This window comes from Lynx canadensis, chromosome D3 (genome assembly GCF_007474595.2).
Source record: "Lynx canadensis isolate LIC74 chromosome D3, mLynCan4.pri.v2, whole genome shotgun sequence".
Classification (NCBI taxonomy): domain Eukaryota; kingdom Metazoa; phylum Chordata; class Mammalia; order Carnivora; family Felidae; genus Lynx; species Lynx canadensis.
This window is the reverse complement of record NC_044314.2, coordinates 65,876,470-65,897,618: the sequence shown is the minus strand read 5'-3', so window position 1 is coordinate 65,897,618 and position 21,149 is coordinate 65,876,470. Positions and strand designations below refer to the sequence as shown.

Sequence of the window (21,149 nt, the reverse complement as noted above, 5' to 3'; positions counted from 1 at the left end):
GGCCTATTTATGATTCATTCAGTCTTTTTTTCTTCCATGCTCCCATAGGATTTTTAAGATCAACTTGTTGAGTGTAATTTACATACAATAAAACTCCCAGTTTGGTCAGTTGACAAACGTGAACACCCATGTACCCAGAACACTTCCATCTTCCCAAAAGGTCTGCTGTGCCCTTGCCTGCCCCTCCTCACCTGATATCCAGCTCTAGGAACCTCCCTGCTGCTTCCCACCCCTCAGAGAGCTGCCTTTCTTGAGGGAACACTTTGTGGCAGGTTCTTTCCCTCAGCAGTGTTGGTGAAATTCATCCATCTAATGAGTTCACCCTCTCTTATTGCTGAGTAATATCTCACTGTATCAAAGCCGTGTGTTTTATCACCAGCCCAGTATATGCCTGTCTGGTATACTTTATGACAGTGATCATCTAAACCTTTATAGAACTTGTTTCAGATTTAAGGTACCCATCTTGCCATGTTGCCTTAACAGTGTGTGTCTGCAGATTAGAAAACGCATTAAGAAATTTTGCCTGCCTGACCACAGGGGATGTGATTGCCATCAACTACAATGAGAAGGTGAGTGTCTCAACCACGGGGCCAATAGGGCCCAGAGCCAAGGTCAGCGTAGGTCACACCTGAAGACTTGCAGTGTCCATTCTGATGTTTGAATGGGGGGTGGGGGGAGGGATCTTTCTTTCTTTCTTTCTTTAAAAATATTTTTATTTATTTTTGAGAGAGAGAGATAGCACAAGCGGGGCAGGGGCAGAGAGGGAGGGAGACACAGAATCCAAAGCAGGTTCCAGGCTCTTAGCTGTCAGCACAGATCCTGACCCGGGGCTCAAACCCACGAGTCATGAGATCATGGCCTGAGCTGAAGTCGGTTGCTTAACCGACTGAGCCGTCCATGGATCCCCATTTTTTTTTAAGTTTATTTATTTATTTTGAGACAGAGAGCATGTGGAGCATATACACACGAATGGGGGAGGGGTTGAGCGGGAGAGAGAATCCCAAGCAGGCTTCCTGCTGTCAGGCTGTCAGCACAGAATGAATGGGGGTTCTTTTTAGGCAGGGTATTCATGGCTTTTATCAGGATTGCTGCCTACTCTTTGCTTTTTAAAATCCTTATGCGTTCATGTTTAAACCCCTGTAGTAATTCATTCAGCAGCTCTGTTTTGAGGATTGATTGCATTTATAGGTGAATGAGCTTAACATTATTAATCATAGTCTGTATCCCATGGGGCCAAGGGTACTGATTGTGCCTCCATTAGAACCTCTCCACTGCACCTATGATCTGAGCTAATCCCTTTGCTGGTCTGTGGGAACACAGAAGCAAAGTAGCCTGGGTCCTTGTCCTTGTGATTCCCTCCCTTGGACGGGCCCTCAAGGAGCTGGCCCTGCAGGGTGCTCCAAGTGCTGTGGGGCACAGGGGAAGCAGAACCTGGCTTTGCCTGGGGACATTGTCACCTGACACCCAAGCAGAGACAAGAAAAGCAGATATAGACCCTTAAGGAAATCAGTATTGGCATTTTCAGATGCAAACATAAAGTACTTATGTGTAAAATGTTCAAAGATATTTTTAAAAACAGAATCATAAAATTTAGCAATCAATAAAAGACTACCAAAAATAACCAGGAGGGTTTGAAAAACAAAGAGTTAAATAACAGCTGACAAAGAATTAATGAAATGAAAGCTAAATCTGGAGAAATGCCTTAGAATTCTACACGGAGGGGCACCTGGGAGGCTCAGTCGTCCGATTCTTGGTTTCGGCTCAGGTCATGATCTCATGGTTTGTGAGTTCGAGCCCCACATCAGGCTCCATACTGATAGTGTGGAACCTTCTTGGGATTCTCTCTCTCTGCCTCTCCCCTTCTCACTCTCTCTGTCTCTCTCTGTCTCTCTCTCTCTCAAAAATAAATAAGATTAAAAAAAATTTCTACACAAGAGATCAAGGCAATGAGCATAGGGGAGACTGAATTATTGGGTACACTGAGAGAGTCACACACACTGAAAATCCCAGCAGGAGAGAATGATGGAGCCACAATATTGTGAAGAGATAATAAATGAAATTGTTTTAGAACTGGCTTTCAGCCCACAGTAACAGGGAGTATAGTATATATCAAACAGGGTGAGTTGCATATGCCAAATAAGCAGAGAGAAGGTACTTAGAAAAGAACGGTAAATAGTAAGCCTTTGAACAGCAACTGTTACAGCCAAAAATAGCAGAATACAGTTTGCCCTTGAAGAATATGGGGTTAGGGTCACCAAACCCACAAATAACTTTTCAGTCCCCAAAATTTAACTACTAATAGCCTACTGTTGGCTGGAAGCCTTACCAAGAACATAAACAGTCGATTAACACATATAGTTTATGTTATATGTATCGTGGAGCTGGACAAAAGAAAATGTTGTTAAAAGAGTCACAAGGAGGGGTGCCTGGGTGGCTCACTTGGTTGAGCATCTGACTTTGGCTCAGGTCATGATCTCATGGTTCATGAGTTCCAGCCCCTAATCAGGCTCTGTGTTGACAGCTTGGAGCCTGGAACCTACTTCAGATTCTGTGTGTCTCTCCCTCTGCCCCTCCCACGCTCACACTCTGTGTGTGTCTCTCTCTCCCCAAAATAATAAATAAACATGAAAAAAATTAAAAAAAAGAAGTCACAAGGAAGAGAATATACATTTAAGGTATTGTGCTGTAAAACTGCATGTAAGTGGACCAGCGGCAGTTCAAACCCATGTTGTTCAAGGAGCAACTGTATCTTCAGAGGCTGACAGAAAGTAACTGTCACCAAAATCTTTAAAGAATGCAGGCAAAATCAAAATATTTTCAGATAAACCAAATCCCAGAGAGTTTATTTACTAATGGAACTTCAAAAGCATGTGCTTCAGGAATAAGCATTCTCCTAGAAGGAAAGACCAGCATGCCAGAAGGAATGGTGAACAAATAAACTAGCAAATATGAAGTAAATCTTGGTAAATGTCGCCACATAAAGCAGTAATAACGTTTGAGAGCCTCGAGCAAGAACATCTAAAATATTAGAAAAGAATAAGCCTGAAGAGTTGTTCAGAGTGAAAGTGTCTGCAACCCAAGAAAAAGTTCAATCAGTGAAACTGGGAACTCCACATACATGTTGAACATTTAAGAATAATACAAAACACTAGAAATTGTCACGGAAGTATAGGAAGTATACCTCACGCAATATATTCTAGCATTTCTATGGTGCTCCTTCTAAGATTTTTCTTTCCCAGCTCTGGTTGCAACATAGTTGGTATTATGGTCCACTAATTCCTTGTGACCTGCAGTTTGAAAGCAGTACTGTAGCAAAATGAGAACATGTTCCTCTGGAGACAGGGGTGCATGTACAGATTTCATAGCAGTTTTGGTAGTAGTGTGGTGCTGGCAAACCCATTGGAGTCAGCCCAGATTTTGACTGGAGAAATTGCGTTACATCCGTACAGTAGCATGCATTCATTTCTGTTCATCTTTTTTTTTCTCCCAATTTTTTTAACGTTTATTTTAAAAAAAAATTTTTTTTTTAACGTTTATTCATTTTTTTGAGACAGAGAGAGACAGAGCATGAACGGGGGAGGGTCAGAGAGAGGGAGACACAGAATCCGAAACAGGCTCCAAGCTCCGAGCTGTCAGCACAGAGCCTGACGCGGGGCTTGAACCCACGGACCGTGAGATCATGACCTGAGCCGAAGTCGGCCGCTCAACCGACTGAGCCACCCAGGCGCCCCAACGTTTATTTTTGAGAGAGACAGTTTGAGTGGGAGAGGGGCAGAGAGAGAGGGAGATGCAGAATCTGAAGCAGGCCGCAGGCTCTGAGCTAGCAGCACAGAGCCTGATGTGGGGCTTGAACTCATGAACAAACCATTGAGATGATGATCTGAGCCCAAGTTGGCCACTTAACTGAGCCACTGAGGCGCCCCTGTTCATTTTCTATTAAATAATGAGGAAACTTTTAAAAACAGACTGGGCGCACGAAGCCTTCTCACTTTACTTTGGGGACCCTCCCCCTAATGTTGAGGCTTTTGTTTAATGGTGGGACTCTCCAGACTGTTCTTTGTAAAAGCAGGACATACTCAGGTAAACAGAAAACCAGAAACAATGCATGAAAAAGGAGATTCTGCCACTTTTTGTTCTTACCCTTCTGAATGTTTGTTTGTTTGTTTGTTTGTTTTTTGTTCATGTTTATTTATTATTGAGAGCCAGAGAGAGACAGAGCATGAGGGGGGGAGGGGCAGAGAGAGGGGGAGACACAGAACCTGAAGCAGGCTCCAGGCTCTGAGCTGTCAGCACAGAGCCCAACACAAGGCTTGAACCCACAAACCGCGAAATCATGACCTGAACCGAAGTCAGACGCCCAACTGACTGAGCCACCCAGGCACCCCGCTTCTGGATGTTTTGATACACATTTTTGACACACTTGAGATCATCTTGGACATACAGCAATATGACTTTTTTTTTAACTTCTCCCATTGACTGCATGGTGTTCCGCTGGCGACTATAATTTCTATATATGTGAACAAATATTATTCATTTAGCCAATTTATTGGTAGGTATTTTGGGAATGCACTATTATTAGCAATGTTGGAGTGAGCATTCTCAGAATTTTCTCTTTGGGTATTTAGCTAATTATTTGCTTAGAATAAATTCCTAGAAGTGAACTTCCTGGGATAAAGGTTGTGTCTTTTGCAATTTGATGCATAACTACCTTGTCTGATTTGAACCACTTATGGGCATCAAAGCAGCCTTCCCCCACAAAGGCAGCCCCCTTGTCATAGCAAGAGGTGCATCTGGGGGAGGGGGTCATGGAGGTGAATGATGTGTCTGCGAGCCTAGTAGGGAGCCACAGTAACATGAATGACGACAGCCCCCAATGCTGCCATGAACTGTGAAACTGATTTTTGTTTTTTTCCTACAGATTTATGAACTGCGGGTGATGGAGACCAAGCCTGACAAAGCCGTGTCCATCATTGAGTGTGACATGAACGTGAGTACCTTTGCTGCTTACAAGTGCGCTTGGGGTGAAGGAAGATGGGCAGTTGATGGCCCCTGCAGGCCAGTTCCCCTCGAGGGTGTCATGTAGCCCCTGGGACTGTTTGGGTGAAAGAGGAGGAAGATGATATCAGAACATTATAAGGAGGCTGCTGACCTTATGATCCTTCTTAGACCAAGAGAACTGGCAGAGTTGTAGCCAGTTCTGAGATGGCTGCACCCACCAGCATCTTAGACATGCTAAAGAAGGAATATTCTTTTTTTTTTTTTTTTTAAATGTTTATTTTTGAGAGAGTGTGAGCAGGGGAGGGGCAGAGAGAGAAGGAGACAGAAGATCCGAAGTGGGCTCTGTACTAATGGCAGAGAACCCAATGCGCAGCTTGAATTCATGAACTGTGAGATCATGACCTGAGCCCAAGTCGGATGCTTAACCGCACTGAGCCACCCAAGTGCCCCTAAAGAGTGAATATTCTTAAAAGCTGAGGAAACTTGGGGCACCTGAGTGGCTCAGTCAGTTAAACATCTGACTCTTGATTTCAGCTCAGGTCGTGATCTCACAGCTTCATGGGTTCGGGCCCCACGTCAGGCTCTGCACTGTCGGCAGTGTGGAGCCTGCTTGGGATTCTCTCTGCCCCTGCTCCACTTGCACTGTCTTTGTCTCTCTCAAAATAAATAAATACACTTAAAAAATAAAAAGCTAAGAAAACTTAGCTCCTGTGTAGGAAGCAACTACTGGTACACACAACAGCCTAGTAGATCTCCAGGGAATGCTGCCGAGCAAGAGGGGCCAATCCCAAAAGGTTATATTCTGACATATGTTATATGTCCCATGTGTATTACATTCTTGAAACTGGCAAGACTTTAGACTTGGAATACAGAGTAATGGTTGCCAGGAGTTAGGAGAGAAAGCCAGGAGAGAGGCGGGTGTGGTTGTAACAGGACAACTCAAGGGGTCCCTGTGTTGTTGGAACAGTCCAGTATCTCAGCTGTGGGGATGGAGACATTGCCCTACACTTGTGATAAAACTGTGAGGCCTTAACATGCACACACCAGTGAGTCAGTATAAAACTGGAAAATCTAAACAGGAAGGTGGGATCATGTCACTGTTGCTATCCTGGTGGTGATACTATATGCAATTTTTCTAAAACACTACCATTGGGAAAACTGGGCAAAGCATACAGGGCAACTTTCTGTAGCATTTTTTACAGCCACATGTGAACCTACAGTTGTCTCCATTAAACTAGAAAAGCTAAGGAAGCCTAAGTGTCTCCACATCTCAAAACTACTTTTCTGACACCACAGGTAGACTTCGATGCCCCACTGGGTTACAAGGAGCCTGAAAGACAAGTCCAGCATGAGGAGTCTGCTGTAAGTTGTTTCACCAACATCCCTCCCCAGCTCCAGCACTGTTTGCCCTCTTTGGTAATGGGACTTTTGTGGGAGGGCGTCCTGGGTTTGTCCTGACAGCTGATTCTCGTTTGGCCTCTGCCGGTGCTGACATGGCCACGTGCCCTGCTCCCGTGGAACAGTGTGTCCCAGCTGTTGGGGTGCAGAGTTGGCAGTAGCAATGAGAGGCCCAAGAGAAAAGCTGGGGTATCCCTATCCCTGCTGAGAGGCTTATCGCATGATTTCTGTCCCTATCAGGAAGGCGAAGCTGACCACAGCGGCTATGCTGGAGAGCTGGGCTTCCGTGTGAGTACCAGGCCACACATTTAACTTTCTGTATGCCCACTGTGCCATCTGGGGACCTCTGTAGGGACTGGGGCTCTGGGCATCCGTGTACACACATATCTGGCACTTTCTCGGTTACGTGGCACTTTACATCCATTTTCTCCTGGAATCCTCCTAACAGTTCTACAAGGTTTTTCCAATTTCTCTTCTTCTTTTTGAAGATTTCTAACTTACCAAAAAGTTAAAATAGGACACACGTATTCTTCTCTTAGATTGACCAGACATGACGACATTTGCTCTAGCCCTAATAACATGGCCTCTGTGAAAGGAAGTTGCAGTGTGACCTCCCAGCGCTGCCGCCAGCCAGCCTCCCTGGGAAGAGGTAGAGATGGCTGGTGTGCTGGCACCAGGGTGCTGGGAGGCAGCAGAGGAGATGGACTAGAAAGTAGAGCTGTGGGGCATTGCAACAGAGGCCTTAGCCCACCCCACCCCTGGGGCCCTGAGCTGGGTGGCCCTGCAGAAGCTAGGGTCAGACCTTTTGACCTGTCATTAGCTATTGGCTGCCCCTGTAGGGTGGCTGTGTTTGGGCCAGGAGGCTCCTTTCATCTCACTGTAATCCTCTGAGGAGCTGGGTGGAGAGTTCTCGGCTGTCCATACTCCAGCAGCTGGGGAGTGAGGGCTTCAGTTCTTAAGGGGTCTGGACAGCCCACCTCCAACACACATCCCTGCAGCGATCTCTGGGCAAAGGGCATGTGTTTGCTCACTAGCTCTTGCGCACTTTCTTGCTCACCTGTCTAGGCCTTTTCCGGCTCTGGAAATAGACTGGATGGGAAGAAGAAAGGTGTAGAGCCCAGTCCCTCCCCAATCAAGCCTGGAGACATTAAAAGGTGGGTCTGTCCTGACTCTGCTCCCGCCTGATGCTTTGTCATCCTACAGGGAGGCTCTGTGCCGGATTCCTGGGGTGGGGCCACCTCACTGGAGCTCTAGAGACCAAGCCTGGACCAAGGAGGCTGGCAGTATTAATGGATGACCCCTGCCTGTTCTCCTCAGTGGGCTGGAGCACCACCAGAGCCACTGTTTCTGGAGGGGTGGGGAGGGGGACAGTGGGTATTGGTGCCCTTCCTCAACTGCCAAGCCTCTCCCACAGCCTCCATTGGTGCTTCCAGTTCTGCCTCCACCTGTTCCCAAGTAGTACCTGATCAGCTTGCTTTCCTGTTTCAGGTCATTCCACTACCTGTTTAGTAATCTCCCTGTTTTCCTATTTTGTGACTTCAAATAATTCAAGTCACATTATGTCAACTTCCCTCAAACAGGAGGCAGGAACTGCCTTACTTAATGTGTTTCTGTTTAAGGGCCCAGAGACTCTTAGAGCAGTTTCCCTGCTCTGGTGGCCTTCATGGAGGTAGCAGGGATATGTCGTCACCTGTCTACTCTGTGTGTTAGAGCAGAAGGAGAATGCTGGCAGTGTTTTTACCCAGTCTCTTAAGAGAGCTTAAAGAATTCAGTGTGAATGTAGCCCTTGCAGGCTCTATGAGGCTAGAGGACAGAGATGATGAGGCCCCCAAGCCTCCAGGTGACCCCTCCCTGCAGGCCAGGCCCCAGGTCTACAGGCCTCTTCCCCAGTTGCCTTCAGGTTACTTCAGGAAGGATGCTGGGGAGCACCAGAGGGCTGCCCCAAGGCCAGAGTGGGTACAGCAGTGTACCCCAGAATGAGAGTTGTCGGGAGGACACTTGGATCTTCTGCCTGCCTTCCTCTTGATTGTCAAGAATGAATTTTAGGGGTGCCTAGGTGGCTCGGTCAGTTGAGTGTCCGGCTCTTGATTTTGGCTCGGGTCATGATCTCATGGGTTGTGAGATCGAGCCCTATGCCGGGCTCTGTGCTGACAATGCAGGGCCTGCTTAGGATTGTCTCTCTCCCTCTCTCTCTGCCCTTCCCCTGCTTATGTGCATGCTCGTTCTCTCTCTCTCTCTCTCAAAATAAATAAATAAACTTTAAAAAAAACAAGGTATTTTAATGCGGGGTATGTGGGTGGCTCAGTCGGGTAATTGTATGAGTCTTGGTTTGGGCTCAGGTCATGATCTCATGGTTTGTTAGTTTGAGCCCCATGTTAGATTCTGTATGGACAGTATGGAGCTTGCTTGGGATTCTCTCTCCCTCTCTGCCCTTGCCCCGCTTGTGTGTGTGTGCTCTCTTTCTTCCACACCCCCCTCTCAAAAAATAAACATTAAAAAAAAAATGAATTTTAATGCTTTTTTCTCTTGAAACTAACACTTCTCCTCCTTGCTCTCCTTCACAGGGGAATTCCCAATTATGAATTTAAACTTGGTAAGATCACTTTCATCAGAAATTCACGTCCACTGGTCAAAAAGGTTGAAGAGGTGAGTTTATTTTACTGGTAATGAGAAGTTTTATTTGTTAATGATGACTGGAGAGTTCTTTCCATTCTGAATAAGGATGTTTCTGTCATATTTTTCCCCATGCCTAGGGCCCTCCTCTCCCTGGCAGCCTGATTGTCCCGTTGAGACTATGCGGGGAGTGTGTAGGCCACAGCTCTGGTGTCACCTGGCAGTGGTGATCGACACAATACCAGCTCACAGAGCCTTGACCAAGTGCCATAGTTAACTATTTAATCCCCAGCCCCATCCCTTGAGGTGGCTGACGTGATTGTCTGCATTTTTACACATGTGAGCCTGAAGATGTGTGGAGGTGAGGGCACCCAGGGTTCAGGGGCAATTCGTGTTATTTCTAGAACACCAGCACTTCAGACCCACCACTCTCCTGGTTCCTTTTCCCTAAGGCTCAGTGTCTTGGGGATCTAGAGTAGGCTAGAGGGCAGATGTTCTGTGAGCCCGCTCAGGATCCTGGCTGCAGGGCCATCACCAGCCCCTTGGCCACTGAACTCTTCCCCTCTTCCTGTGGGGTGGTTGGGGATAGAGACCACTACACCGTTTACATATTTCCTACCCCTTTGCATCCCGCCCTGGTCTTAATGTTCCTTGAATTAACACGGTGTTGGGAAACTTCCAGGCTCAGAGGAACCAGTGTGGTTCCCCAATGAGACCTTACCCTCTGACTCCTCCTTGAGTGCCTTTCCAAGCCTTTTCCAGCTACATGCTGGGGCTTGCTGCCTCCAGCTTGGAGGCCTCAGCAGGGCCGTCCTCCAGGCTGACCTGTGACCTGACTGCTGGAGATACAGGAAAGGGGGGGCGAGGCACAGCTGGAGCTGTTTAATCCATAAGTACTGGAGAAGAAATGTGTGGCTGATGATGGGATTGAAGGCACATGCTTAGCGCTACCCCATCCTGAACCCTCAGGAAAGCTGTGGCACAGGGTAATAAGGTAATAAAGACATTGGCAAGAAGAGGAGGCAGCTGCTACAAAACTTTGAAAGCCCCAGAACAGAAGGGGTAACTGACTTCGCAGGCCATGGAAGCCACATTCTGAGCTGGCTGTGGGGAAAGCCAAGAGGCAGATTGGTGTAGAGAGTAGAGCTCTGAAAGGCACCTCTGGAAATGGGGGACAAAGATGGAATGTGTGTCACAAAGAACCGAACCACAGCACCTCCTCTCCCCAACCCCCCGCCACTATCCCCTTAACCTGCTGGGGATGTACCTGCCTGACCCCAGGAGAAAGCTGGAGGCTCGTCTTCTGGAAGAGGCATCACGACAGGTCCCGAGGCTGGGGCCATCAGTACAGTGGATAGGACTGAACTAAAAGAGCAAATGAGTAACAGTTTGCATCCTGAATGTTGTCACCCTTGATATCCTTCCCTTGCTTGGCTCACACACTGGCTGCCAGACTTGCTTATTGCAGTTGGAGGAGCTTTCTCTGGACAGTCTGATGAACACTGAAATGTGCCAGCCAGCTCACCCCAGAGTGAAGACTGTAGTCAGGAAGTTTCTGCTGCTAACCTCTAAATCAGAAGAGTTCTGAAAAGAGATTAGAGAAACTAAAGGGGCAGGAACCATCAGGGAAGTAATGTCCCCAGACTAAAGGGCACAGAGTTTACAGATTGGAGGGCCCCCTGAGCATCCAACACTGTGAATGAAAATAGCCCCCTACTGAGACAAAGAAGAGAACCTAAAGCTTTCAGAAGGCAGAAAGTGGCTGTACCACAGATTAAGAATGGCATCATTTTAGCAGGACACAGGAAGCTAGGAGATCTTGGAGCAGTGTCTTCAAAATTCTGAGAGGGAACTTTTCTAAAAAGTTCTGTACCCAACTCTTACAGGCTGAACTATATTCCCCCAAGTCCTGTGTTGAAGCTCTAACACCCAGCACCTCAGAATATGACTGTATTTGGAGATAAAGGCTTTTATGGGAGGTGATTAAGTTAAAATGAGGCCATTAGGGTGGCCCCCCAACCCAGTCTGACTGGTGCCCTTGTAAGAAGAGGAAAGTTAGCTGTACAGAGGGAAGACCATGCGTGTGAGGACATTGCAAAAAGACAGACATCTGTAAGCTGAGGAGCAAGGCCTCAGAAGAAACCGAACCTGTCAACACTTTGATCTTGGACTTCCAGTCTCCAGAACCATGAGAAAATATCTGTTGTTTAAGCCACCCAGGCTGTGATATTTTGTTATGGCAGCCCCAGCAATCTAACACCAACCAAACCTATCAGGGAAACGTGAGAGTAGAAAAGGCTAATTTCAGATATGTAGGATCTCACAAAAAGGTATTCCTCAAACACCCTTTCTCAGGAAGCATCTGGAGGATGTACCCTACTAAAATGAAGGAATAAAGTAGAAATAAGAAAGCCTTAGGTCCAGGAAATAGGGAGCCCTGAAGCCATTCGTAGCACCAAGAGGATGGCCAGTCCAGGTAGGGCAGCTTAAAGGCCCCATGAGATGCACCTGCAAACAGACAAAAACAGCGGGATGCTTGCTGTGATTGAATGTATGCAGAAGAGAGAAGCCAGACACAGGGACAGCAGGACAAGACAGAAGGCTCTGCAGAAAAGGAAGGCTGATTGGTTTAGCTATGACTCAACTTGACATGGTTGCCACCACACCAGTACACTCCTGCATGGAGGTCAGGAGGGGCAAGTGCAGGCAGGGGCACGTCCTATTGAGTGTGAAATCCTCTTGCACAGATAACGCCTCCAAGTGACTAGCAAATACAAGCTGATGAAAAGATACCTGCTGTTTTCAGGAGTTCAGAAAAAAACAAGCCCTCTTTCTTTTGGTGGTGAATGTTTCTGAGGGCTGGTTAGTGACCATAATATTAAAAGCCTTAAAAATAACACACAGTCCTTTTATGGAAGAATAATACTTCTTAAAAAAAAAAAAAAATCAGAGTTGCGTACAAACACAGTAAGCTGCTCACCACAACTGTTTACAATACCGCAAACCTGGTAGTAACATCCAGTGGTGGAAGACTGCCTCTCCCACATGATGGAATTTTCTGTAGCCTACACGAGAAAAGAAATTCATTGACTTGAGACTCGGGAAGTATAATAGGTCATATATAGTCATATATAATAAAGTGGCTGGAAATACTTTTGGGTGGTGAAATTACAGATGATTCTTCTTTTGGGGTGTATTTTATATTTTTTACATTTTCCATTTTGAAAATGTGATTCTTCTGCAAAAGGATGTACATTCAACCTGAGAATAAAGGCTGTGGTAGAGGCATAGCTGTGATTCTGTGGTTTTGTTTCTCAATTCAGTAGACTATGATTTATGTTTCCACTTCAAAGACATTTCTTATGTATAATGTGGAAGTGAGGAAAATGGGTGGCTGGCACATGAGTCAACAGAATAAAGCATTTATTCTAAGCCTCCAAGGAGTTTCTGAAAATAGTATTTTATCTTCACACTTAGGATGAAGCTGGAGGCAGATTCGTCGCTTTCTCTGGAGAAGGACAGTCGTTGCGTAAAAAGGGAAGAAAGCCATAAGTTGGGACTGTTGGCTGATTGGAAAATAAAATAATCAATTGCAACATAATGGCTTTTAGTTACTGGCTCTGATGGGATTAGACTGTTGCAGAGGATGCTGTCACTTTGTGTTTTGTTTAGAGTTACCTAAGAATTACTGAGTCTGACCTGGAAGTGGAACAATCAGACTTGGTGGTTGATTTTGGGAAGGAGAAAGCTCACTCTGAGATCCCATAGGCAAGCCTCCTCCTTGCCCCTTCTTGTTTTCAGCCCTTGCGGGTGCTCCCACTGCCTTAGCCAAAGCAGAGTTCCCCAATTCCTGATAAAAACCAATGGAGGGGATTGGGTTGCTCTAACTTGAGGTGTTGTTTCTCTTTTTTCACTTAATTCTCTCTTTTCCCAGGTTGATAGCTTAGAACATTGCCTTTGGCCTAGAAAAAATGGCTAGATATGTGCTCTATAAATAGTGGTTATCCCATTACTCTGGCTGCAATTTAAGTATATGAGGAAGGGTGTTTCTGTTTTTATTTTACATATTGATTTTTTTTTTCAAAAGAACCATCAGAAGGTGGATTCCTGATCTGAATACATTTCCACTTGTATTTTGATTTCATATGGAAATATGAGTGAATAAACCTAAATGAATCTGTTCTACAGTAAAACAACTTCGTGATGAAGCACAAATACGAATTAGAATAAATAAGTGCTAAAGGTACATTCCTCCTTCTCCTTCCCTACCTCCCACTCCCAGTTTTAATGTATTAAATTATCCAAGGTTCTGCTGGCCTATCTTTTTTATTAATATTAATTTGGTCTCAGATCACTTTCTATAATGTGAGATCTTTTGACATGTTAATCTAATTTAATCTCTTTTGTTCCTTGAAAATAATTTTACATCAAGAATTTCAAATAAAAATGGGCAATGACTAAAACCTGGATTGCTTCCAAATGTTTGATTAGGTACCAACATGGGTTGCCCCAACCGGGCCTCCAACCAGAAGTTGGAGGAGGACTTGCTTGCAGGTGTCCCTTGTTCCATCCTGCCATTAGAAAAGAGCTTCTGTGTAGGACTTCTGGAGAATGTAGGGAGAAGTGAGGTTCTCTGAACCCTGTGTTGGGATTGTCAGCCCGAGCAGGGTCTCCTCTTGTACCAGGACTCCTGCTTGAAAACAGAGGATTCCATCTCTGGACAGAGCTCCTTGAACACTCAAGAGAGGATGCCCCCTTCAGGATGGTTGCTCCAGGGTCCACCCACATGTCATCAAGTCAAGAGAATAGATGATTGTCATGAAGACAAGAGCTGGACTATTGCCCAGACTGTCACCACTGATGATGGACAAGGTATTAAGAGGCATGAAGCACTGCTGTGACTTTCCTGACCCTCCACTTAAGGGGATCTCTCTTTCATTAGCTGAAATAGAAGCCCTCCTTGGTGGGTAGGCAGCCTCCATTTGCAGGATCACACTGGCTAATGTATCATTTGATGCATAATGAATATTAAAGTAAGGCACTGGCCTTGGGTTTTTGTCTTTCCTAAGCAACATCTACAGTGTATGCAATAAAACCACTCCTGGTGCTTTGCTGGAGCCACACTTCTTTTTGCCTGGGCTGCAGGTGGACTCTTTTGGTGGGCCTTCTGGTGATATAGAGGGGAGGGGTCACCTTGTCATTACTGCTGCCCCCTGGTCTGCAGCCCTCTCTGTCTTCAAGCTTGGTCTATGAGCCAGCTTGGCAGGACTCCTGGTAAAATTGCAGCATTCTGGCCCACCTTGAGAGTCTGACCCTGTCTCATTCCTGGGGTGGGTCCAGCAACTGCATTGTAAGAGGCTCCCCAGCGGATGACTAAGTTTTCCCAAGTTGGAGACCCACTGCATAGGTATTGCAGGACTACTCAGATTCACTAGCTTCTTTGCTTTTATTTCCTCTTGTGGACCTCTTTTGTTTACAAACTTTCTATGTCTTCCCATGTCTCAGAGTAAAGCCTTCATTCCTAATCAGACATACAAGATGCCCCATACTTACTTATTAAGGCTTCTTTTCTGCCCCTTGTCACACGCAGCCTCCATGCCTTGGACCAGCCTGCCACTGTGCTGGAAACATCCTTCGCTAGCCTCCACTACTAGCCTGGGTTCCTTCAGGACATCATTGGGCTCCCTAGACCCCCGCCCAGCCAATACAGGTTATTTTGTGAGTTCACCCTCACCCTCAAGTGGACACTCAAGTGAAACTACCGTAGCCGCAGACATGGCAGCTTCGTCACATGGAGTTGATGCTCAGTATGTGCTTATGAAAATGAGCCCTATCTTTTGAGGATTATGAAAATGAAACCGGCCTGGACCCCGTGGTTTCAGAAATAGGTAACGAAGTGCTACCTGGGCCGCCCGCCAGGCACCAGGCAGCTGTCATTCCTTTGGCCTCCAGGATGGACTACAGACTTACCCTCGGCCCCCCCCATCCCTTGGGCCTCATGGGCCCCGCCTTTCCACGTGCCACCGCCCCCGGGTGTTATTGGCTGTTCTGCCCTGATGTCTTGTTTATTAGCTCGTGACTAGGAGGTGGGTGAGGAGTTATCGGCATATCTCTGAGTTCATTGGTTCGTCAATCCGTCAATCATACGGTGCGGGCTTTCTTCAATTTTCATTGGCTAGCGAGTTCAGAGGAGGGATTCGGCAGTCGCCCGGTAATGGCGGATGGTGGCGGCTGGCGGGTAAGTGCTGGGGGCGCCCGGGAAGTGGGGGGAACCTCCTCGGACCTTGTGACCAGATTATCCGAGCCTTCTTCCAAGGAGGAGGCGGGATGGGCATCTGGGCGGGCAGCGCAGAGGCCTCCGGCTCAGGCGAGCTTCTCACTGCAGCCGCCGCGCCCCTGCGAGACCTACAGCGCTGAATGGAAGCTCTGCCGCAGCGCGCGGCACTTCCTGCACCACTACTACGTCCACGGCGAGCGGCCAGCCTGTGAGCAGTGGCGGCGCGACCTGGCCAACTGCCGAGAGTGGGAGGAGCGCCGGAGCGCGGAGGCCCAGGTGTGCCAGGGAGCCAGGGGTGGCGCTGGGCCGAGGGGGTGTATTGCTGAAGCGTCCGAGTGCACGGATCACGCCCTTCCCACGTTCCAAGTCCTGAGACGCCGGAGAGGAGTACTCACTGGGTCCCTCCTCTTTTTGTGCTTCCTTTCTTTTGAGAAATACGAAAAATTAGCATACCATCGGGGCTTTCATACATTGAAGACAAAGGAGGAAAGTTTAGAGTTTGGAGGGAGAGAGTGTTAGTGCAGGCCTGCAGAGAAGGGGATATTGGGGAGGCCTGAAAAACCAGAAACCAGCCTTAAGAACCTTCACCCAGACCCAGGCGAGCACATCTGAAGAACAGAAAGAAGGTCCAGGTGTTTGGAGCAGAAGGAGGGTGGGCTGTAGAGAGGTAGGGGGTGAGGCTGGAGAGGTACCAGGTGGTATCTGGTGGGCCTTAAAAAAGGGTTTAGATTCAAGTGTAAACGTGTACTGGGAAGTATGACTTGATTTGTATCTTTAAAAGGTCAGTCTGACTGCCATGGTGGGAGAATGTATTATGGAGGGGCAAAGAGACCAATGAGGAGATAGTTCTAGTTTTCCATTCATTCAGCAGATACTTATCATGATGGGAGCTCTTAGAGATACAGGAGTGATGAAAACCGAGCCCCTGCCCTTCTGGCACCTTCCGTGCCTTCGAGCTGTTTTTGGTTGGGGAGATGGAGAGAAGCTTGAAGGTGCAGTGCTCATGGGAAAGGGGTGAGGGCCCAGCAGGATTGGGGACTGCTTCAGCATGGTTAAATGTATGTGATTATTGAAACAGACAAACAGATATGGAAACCAAGCTCCTGTATAAAAGAAAGTGATGACAAATCCATAAGTGGAAATCAAAAAATTTTAAACAATAGCTTATAGCCTATACAGGAAGAGGTTAATGACTTTTTTTTTCTTTTTTTTTTTTTTTTTTAAGAGAGAGCTCATATATCAGTAAGAAAAATGGGGAGTGCGTGGGTGGCTCAGTCAGTTAAGTGTCAGACTCCTGGTTTAGGCTCAGGTCATAATCTCATGGTGTGGGTTTGAGCCCCAAGTCATATTTTGTGCTGACAGTGTGGAGCCTGTTTTGGATACTGTCTCTTACCCCCTCTATCTACCCCTCCCCTGCTTGCTCTCCATCTCTCTCTCTCTCTAATTAAACAAACATTAAAAAAAAGATTAAATGGGGATTATTTCAGAATAGAAAAGTTTGGCAAAGGGCAGGAAGAAGGAATTCATTCAAAAAAATCAAATGGCCTGGGATACAAGGTCAGATGACCAGTGGTTTCTGCCCAGTGACACATCAGAAGTGTCTGTAAGGATGTGGAGAAGCAGGAGTACGTGTGCAAGTGTTTGTGGAGTGTTACGTGTTCTGATTATCCAACAATTCCATTTGATTATCCAAACGAATACCTTTTGACCCCCTAGTTTTACTTCTGAAAGTCCATCCTAGGGAAGTAATTGGGTAACAGTGCACAGTTAAAAGTTTAAAATATCCATTGCATCACTATTTGTGATAGCACAAAACCTGAAAGCATCCTAAATGCCACTAATAGACATTTAACCAAATAACTTCCTCCAAACAGTGGGGTATTACATAGCCATTAAAAAGAATAAATAGCGAATCTATCTGGGCAGGGAAAGGAACCTGTAGTGTATGGTTTAGTGAAAAACTGAGGAAGTACAATAGCCAGTAGATTATTCCATCATCAGGGAAATGTGTAGCATTAAAATTTAGTTCTAAAATTGTGTTGAGGAAGCTGTGAATTTCACCTCAGTTCCAGAAGTCTGGGAGTTTTTCATGTTCTTTGCATGGCTGATTGCTTTTTAAACAAGAACAAAAACATTGAGACAGTTGAGCTCTAGCAAAGACAATTAGAGAAGGTGAAATTATATGTGTAAAAAGGCTAGTAGAACACCTGGTGCCTACCAAGTGCACCTTTCATGGTGGTAAGGTACTGCCCTGTGTTTATTTGGCAGGGAGCAGGTGGGGGGAGGTGCGGGAGTGGCAGAGAAAAGCCTGCTGGTTGAGTGTCACCTATTGTCTTTCATCTAGATTCCTCCTTGCCTGTCTGGGGCTCCCTGCTCATGTGTCTCTTGCCTTACCCTCCCCCACTCTAGCCACTCTTTCAGACTCTTGTTTCTCTTCTCAGCCCCATCCTGGTCTCAGGAGGTAAACCTGATTAGGTCGACCGAAAGCATCAAGCCCTGAGACCCAGGAGAAGACATTTTAAAATTTACTCAAATTATGGTGAACTGCACAATAGTTTTTCACAGTAGCTTGGGAGAAAGTATGATCTATATGTGTGTGTTCTAATACGGAACAATCGCCAAGGTTTATTAGGTGGAAGCAGCCAAGTTTGTCTGACTTGTGTTTGGGAGGGTGCTATGGAGGAGGGAGGTTCAAGGGCCATGTGAGCCAGAAGTGATTGGGGTCTCCTTTGCACAGCAGTCCCTCTGTGAGAGTGAGCGTGCCAGAGTCCAGGCTGCACGGAAACACACCCTCGTGTGGGCCCTGAGGCAGAGCCCTCCTGCAGACTGGCACCTCCCTCTGCCACAGGAGGAGAAAGACCAGTGACGAGCACTCCTGAATGGCTTCCCCTGATCTAAGTGGGGCTATCGCAGGACCCTAAGGACAGTGACTGGCCAAAAGAGTCTAGTCGGTCCCTGAAAGCTTCTACCGCCTAGAACACAGAGCCTGAGGTCTCCAGCCCTACTTGCGCACCCTTCACCTGCATTCAGAGTGAACTGAACCTGAACTGCACCTGCTGCTGCAATGCTCTGAAAGACAATTTCACCCACTGCACAGCTTCCAGGATGCCAGACACCACTGCAGATCCCAGTGAGCAGCCAGGTCAGGCTGGTTCGTGTTCCCCTCTTGGGGACAGCAGCATTCTCAGGTAAATTCTTGAGTGGTAGCCCTGACCCAAGTGGTCATGTAGGGGGATCAGAATGAGGTAGCTAAATGGTTGTGTTGTAGTGAATGCCTTTCCTGGTCCTGGATTTGGTGAAACTGCATTGCCAGCCCCTGGTGCTTACACAGAGCTACAGCCCACTCAGTTCCTCTGCGGACACAGGTGGGGTGTTTCTTCTCCTACGAGATAGGCCTCTTGAAGACTCTGGTTTTTAAGAAATGCACACAGGTACAGAATACACAAGCTTGTGTTAAAAGGGTTCATAGACTCTTGGCTTAAGAAAGCCAAGCCCGAGACACAATGGAATTTTGGTCTCTTTCCTTCAGAATATCCCTTGGTCATTTTTAGAAAATGTAGATTATATCAAAAGCCATTTCACATATTTTATTCCAAACAAAAGCTGACCATTAAATCCACAATTTAATAGTTGAGATTGTTAGATTTAGCACCTGACATTGTTGTACTGGGAGAGTTTTGGGATTTTGTGTGCTTATACTCTTGTAGATGTTTTAAAAATATATGCATATGAACCAACAAGAACTCTAGTTCTTGAAGAGGTCTTTTTATTACTAATAATTTTGCATCTTGTGACTGCATAGCAGGCCCCATTGTATGGTGCTGAGGGTGAGGCTGGCTGTGTGCCCAGCACCCTCCCTGCTCCTTCCTGGCCAGTGAGGCCCACCGCATTTTATTTATTTATTTTTTAATGCTTATTTTATTTTTGAGAGGGAGAGACAGAGTGTGAGCAGGAGAGGAGCAGAGAGAGAGGGAAACATAGAATCCGAAGCAGGTTCCAGGCTCTGAGCTGTCAGCACAGAGCCCAATGCGGGGCTCGAACCCACGAACTGTGAGATCATGACCTGAGCTGAAGTCGGACACTTAACCAACTGAGCCACCCAGGTGCCCCGGGCCCACCGCATTTTAGTACTTCTTCACAACTGGGCCCCAACCTGGCCAGAAAGGACATGTTTTAACTCCACCATCTTTTAACACACTCTTCGGGGCAAAATAATCCCATCACTTCAGAAAGGCATACATTAAAGAAAACTTTGCCTTTTCATGTGCATTTTCTCCTTTGCTATGCCGAGTCCCTGTGACTGCATGTACCTGTAAATGTTAGGGGATCTGCGCGTAGGTCCTCAGTAGCCTTTCCTGAGTGTGTATGTACTTGTGAGTGGGGGGCGAGGGGAGAATGTGCACACAGGTCCCCAGTGGTCCTTCCTTGTGACTGTATACCTGGGAGTCGTGAGGGGTGTGCACATAGGTTCCAGTAGCCTCCCCCTGTATGTTTGTACCTGTGAGGTGAGGGGGGGAGTAGTGTGCACCTAGGACCCCAATAACCCCTTCCTGTGTGTGTATGTACCTGTTGAGTGGTGGGGATGTGTGTACACAGGTTCCCTATGGTTCCTCCCTGTGTGTGTGTCCCTGAGAGTGGTGTGGGTGTGCACATAGGAGCCCAGGAACAGAGGTGAGTATAAAGAGCCCATCCCAGGGTGGGGTGCCTTCACATCTGAGTCAACCAGGGTATCTCTTTTGTGGTGTGGCTACTTTCTGGAGCATTTTAGGCCAAGAAGGAGAGGGAAGGCTGCTGGCGATCTACGGGCATCCTCTTCACTCGGAAACAAGGGATATTTGAATTTTCCAATCTGCATATGATCCCTTGGGCTTCCTGGGGCAGGGCTGCAATAGCAGCCAGCAGTCCTGAAGGGCTCACCTCAAGGGATCCACACTCTACGTGCTTCTTTAGGGCCGGGGGCTGCCTGCCACTGACTGCTCTGTTAAGAAGTCTTATTCCTTCTCTGCTACTCAATGAGTTCCACGTTGACAAATAATCATCATTGCACAGAATGTTCCTACACCTGCTCCTGTGTTCACCCTTCACAACATCTGAGCACCTGCTACATGCCAGGAGGGCTCAGGCTCTAGGATTGCAGTCTTGAAATGGGCAAGTTACTTCAAAGAGTTTTAGTTGAGTTTAGGAGACAGACAAAACATTTAAACATCATTAAATAAGTCTAAAGTAATGTTAAGTGCTGTGAAGAAAATAGAGCAGGATCTCTTAAATTTCTTGCATGAAACCCATAGTAACAAGGGTTTTATGATCTGTACATACTTTGTATACAGCATATATGGTTGAAACAAGTTTCACAAAACAATCCTTGTATAGTGTGTGGTACACTGACATTTTCAGTTCTGTGCCACTGAAAATAAACTGCTGCACATGTGGCAACTTGGGTGAAACTCAAGGAAACCATGCGGAGTTAAATGGATACATATGATAGTTCCATTTATGTAACACTGGTGAGATGATGTAATTATAGATGGAGAATGGTTACTGCTGCCAAGGGTTAGGGATGTGGATGTGGCTATTAAGGGGCACACAAGGGCATTCTGTGGTAATGGAACCTTCACATATACAGAGCTGAATGTGTGATGACATTTTGTAGTGCTAGGCATACACACAGATGATTGCAGACATAGTGGGAAACCTAAATACACTCTAGGCTGTACCTATGTCAGTCTCTGGGTACTGACACTACTTGGTGTTTAAGATGTTGACACTTGAGACTGGGAGAACCACACACAGCCCCTCCCTGCATCCTTATTTCCAACCTCCTGTGAATCTGTAACTACTTCAAAATAAAAAGTTAAAACTGCTG

At 46.6% G+C, this 21,149-nt stretch overlaps 2 protein-coding genes across 3 annotated transcripts in view; both read left to right on the top strand.

Moving 5' to 3' along the window:
- The window catches only part of UFD1 (ubiquitin recognition factor in ER associated degradation 1), a 26,131-nt gene extending 12,659 nt beyond the window's left edge, over positions 1–13,472 (top strand). Inside the window, exons 6-12 of the mRNA XM_030292414.2 lie at positions 497–569; positions 4,919–4,987; positions 6,295–6,360; positions 6,637–6,684; positions 7,462–7,550; positions 8,961–9,042; positions 12,487–13,472. Of these exons, the coding sequence (XP_030148274.1) occupies positions 497–569; positions 4,919–4,987; positions 6,295–6,360; positions 6,637–6,684; positions 7,462–7,550; positions 8,961–9,042; positions 12,487–12,561 (502 nt within the window). The 3' untranslated portion in view covers positions 12,562–13,472. The remainder of the gene's footprint in view (positions 1–496; positions 570–4,918; positions 4,988–6,294; positions 6,361–6,636; positions 6,685–7,461; positions 7,551–8,960; positions 9,043–12,486) is intronic.
- Positions 13,166–21,149, top strand: CD3H22orf39 (chromosome D3 C22orf39 homolog). 2 transcript variants are annotated; one of them, XM_030292416.2, is made up of 5 exons: positions 13,166–13,252; positions 13,695–13,881; positions 14,600–15,247; positions 15,395–15,562; positions 18,024–21,149. In XM_030292416.2, the coding sequence occupies exons 3-5, from the start codon at positions 15,224–15,226 to the stop codon at positions 18,150–18,152; spliced, it is 321 nt and encodes a 106-aa protein (XP_030148276.1). In that variant the 5' UTR covers positions 13,166–13,252; positions 13,695–13,881; positions 14,600–15,223; the 3' UTR covers positions 18,153–21,149. The 2 variants fall into 2 exon arrangements, with proteins under 2 accessions (XP_030148276.1, XP_030148277.1); XM_030292417.1 differs by having other exon boundaries at positions 18,027–19,029.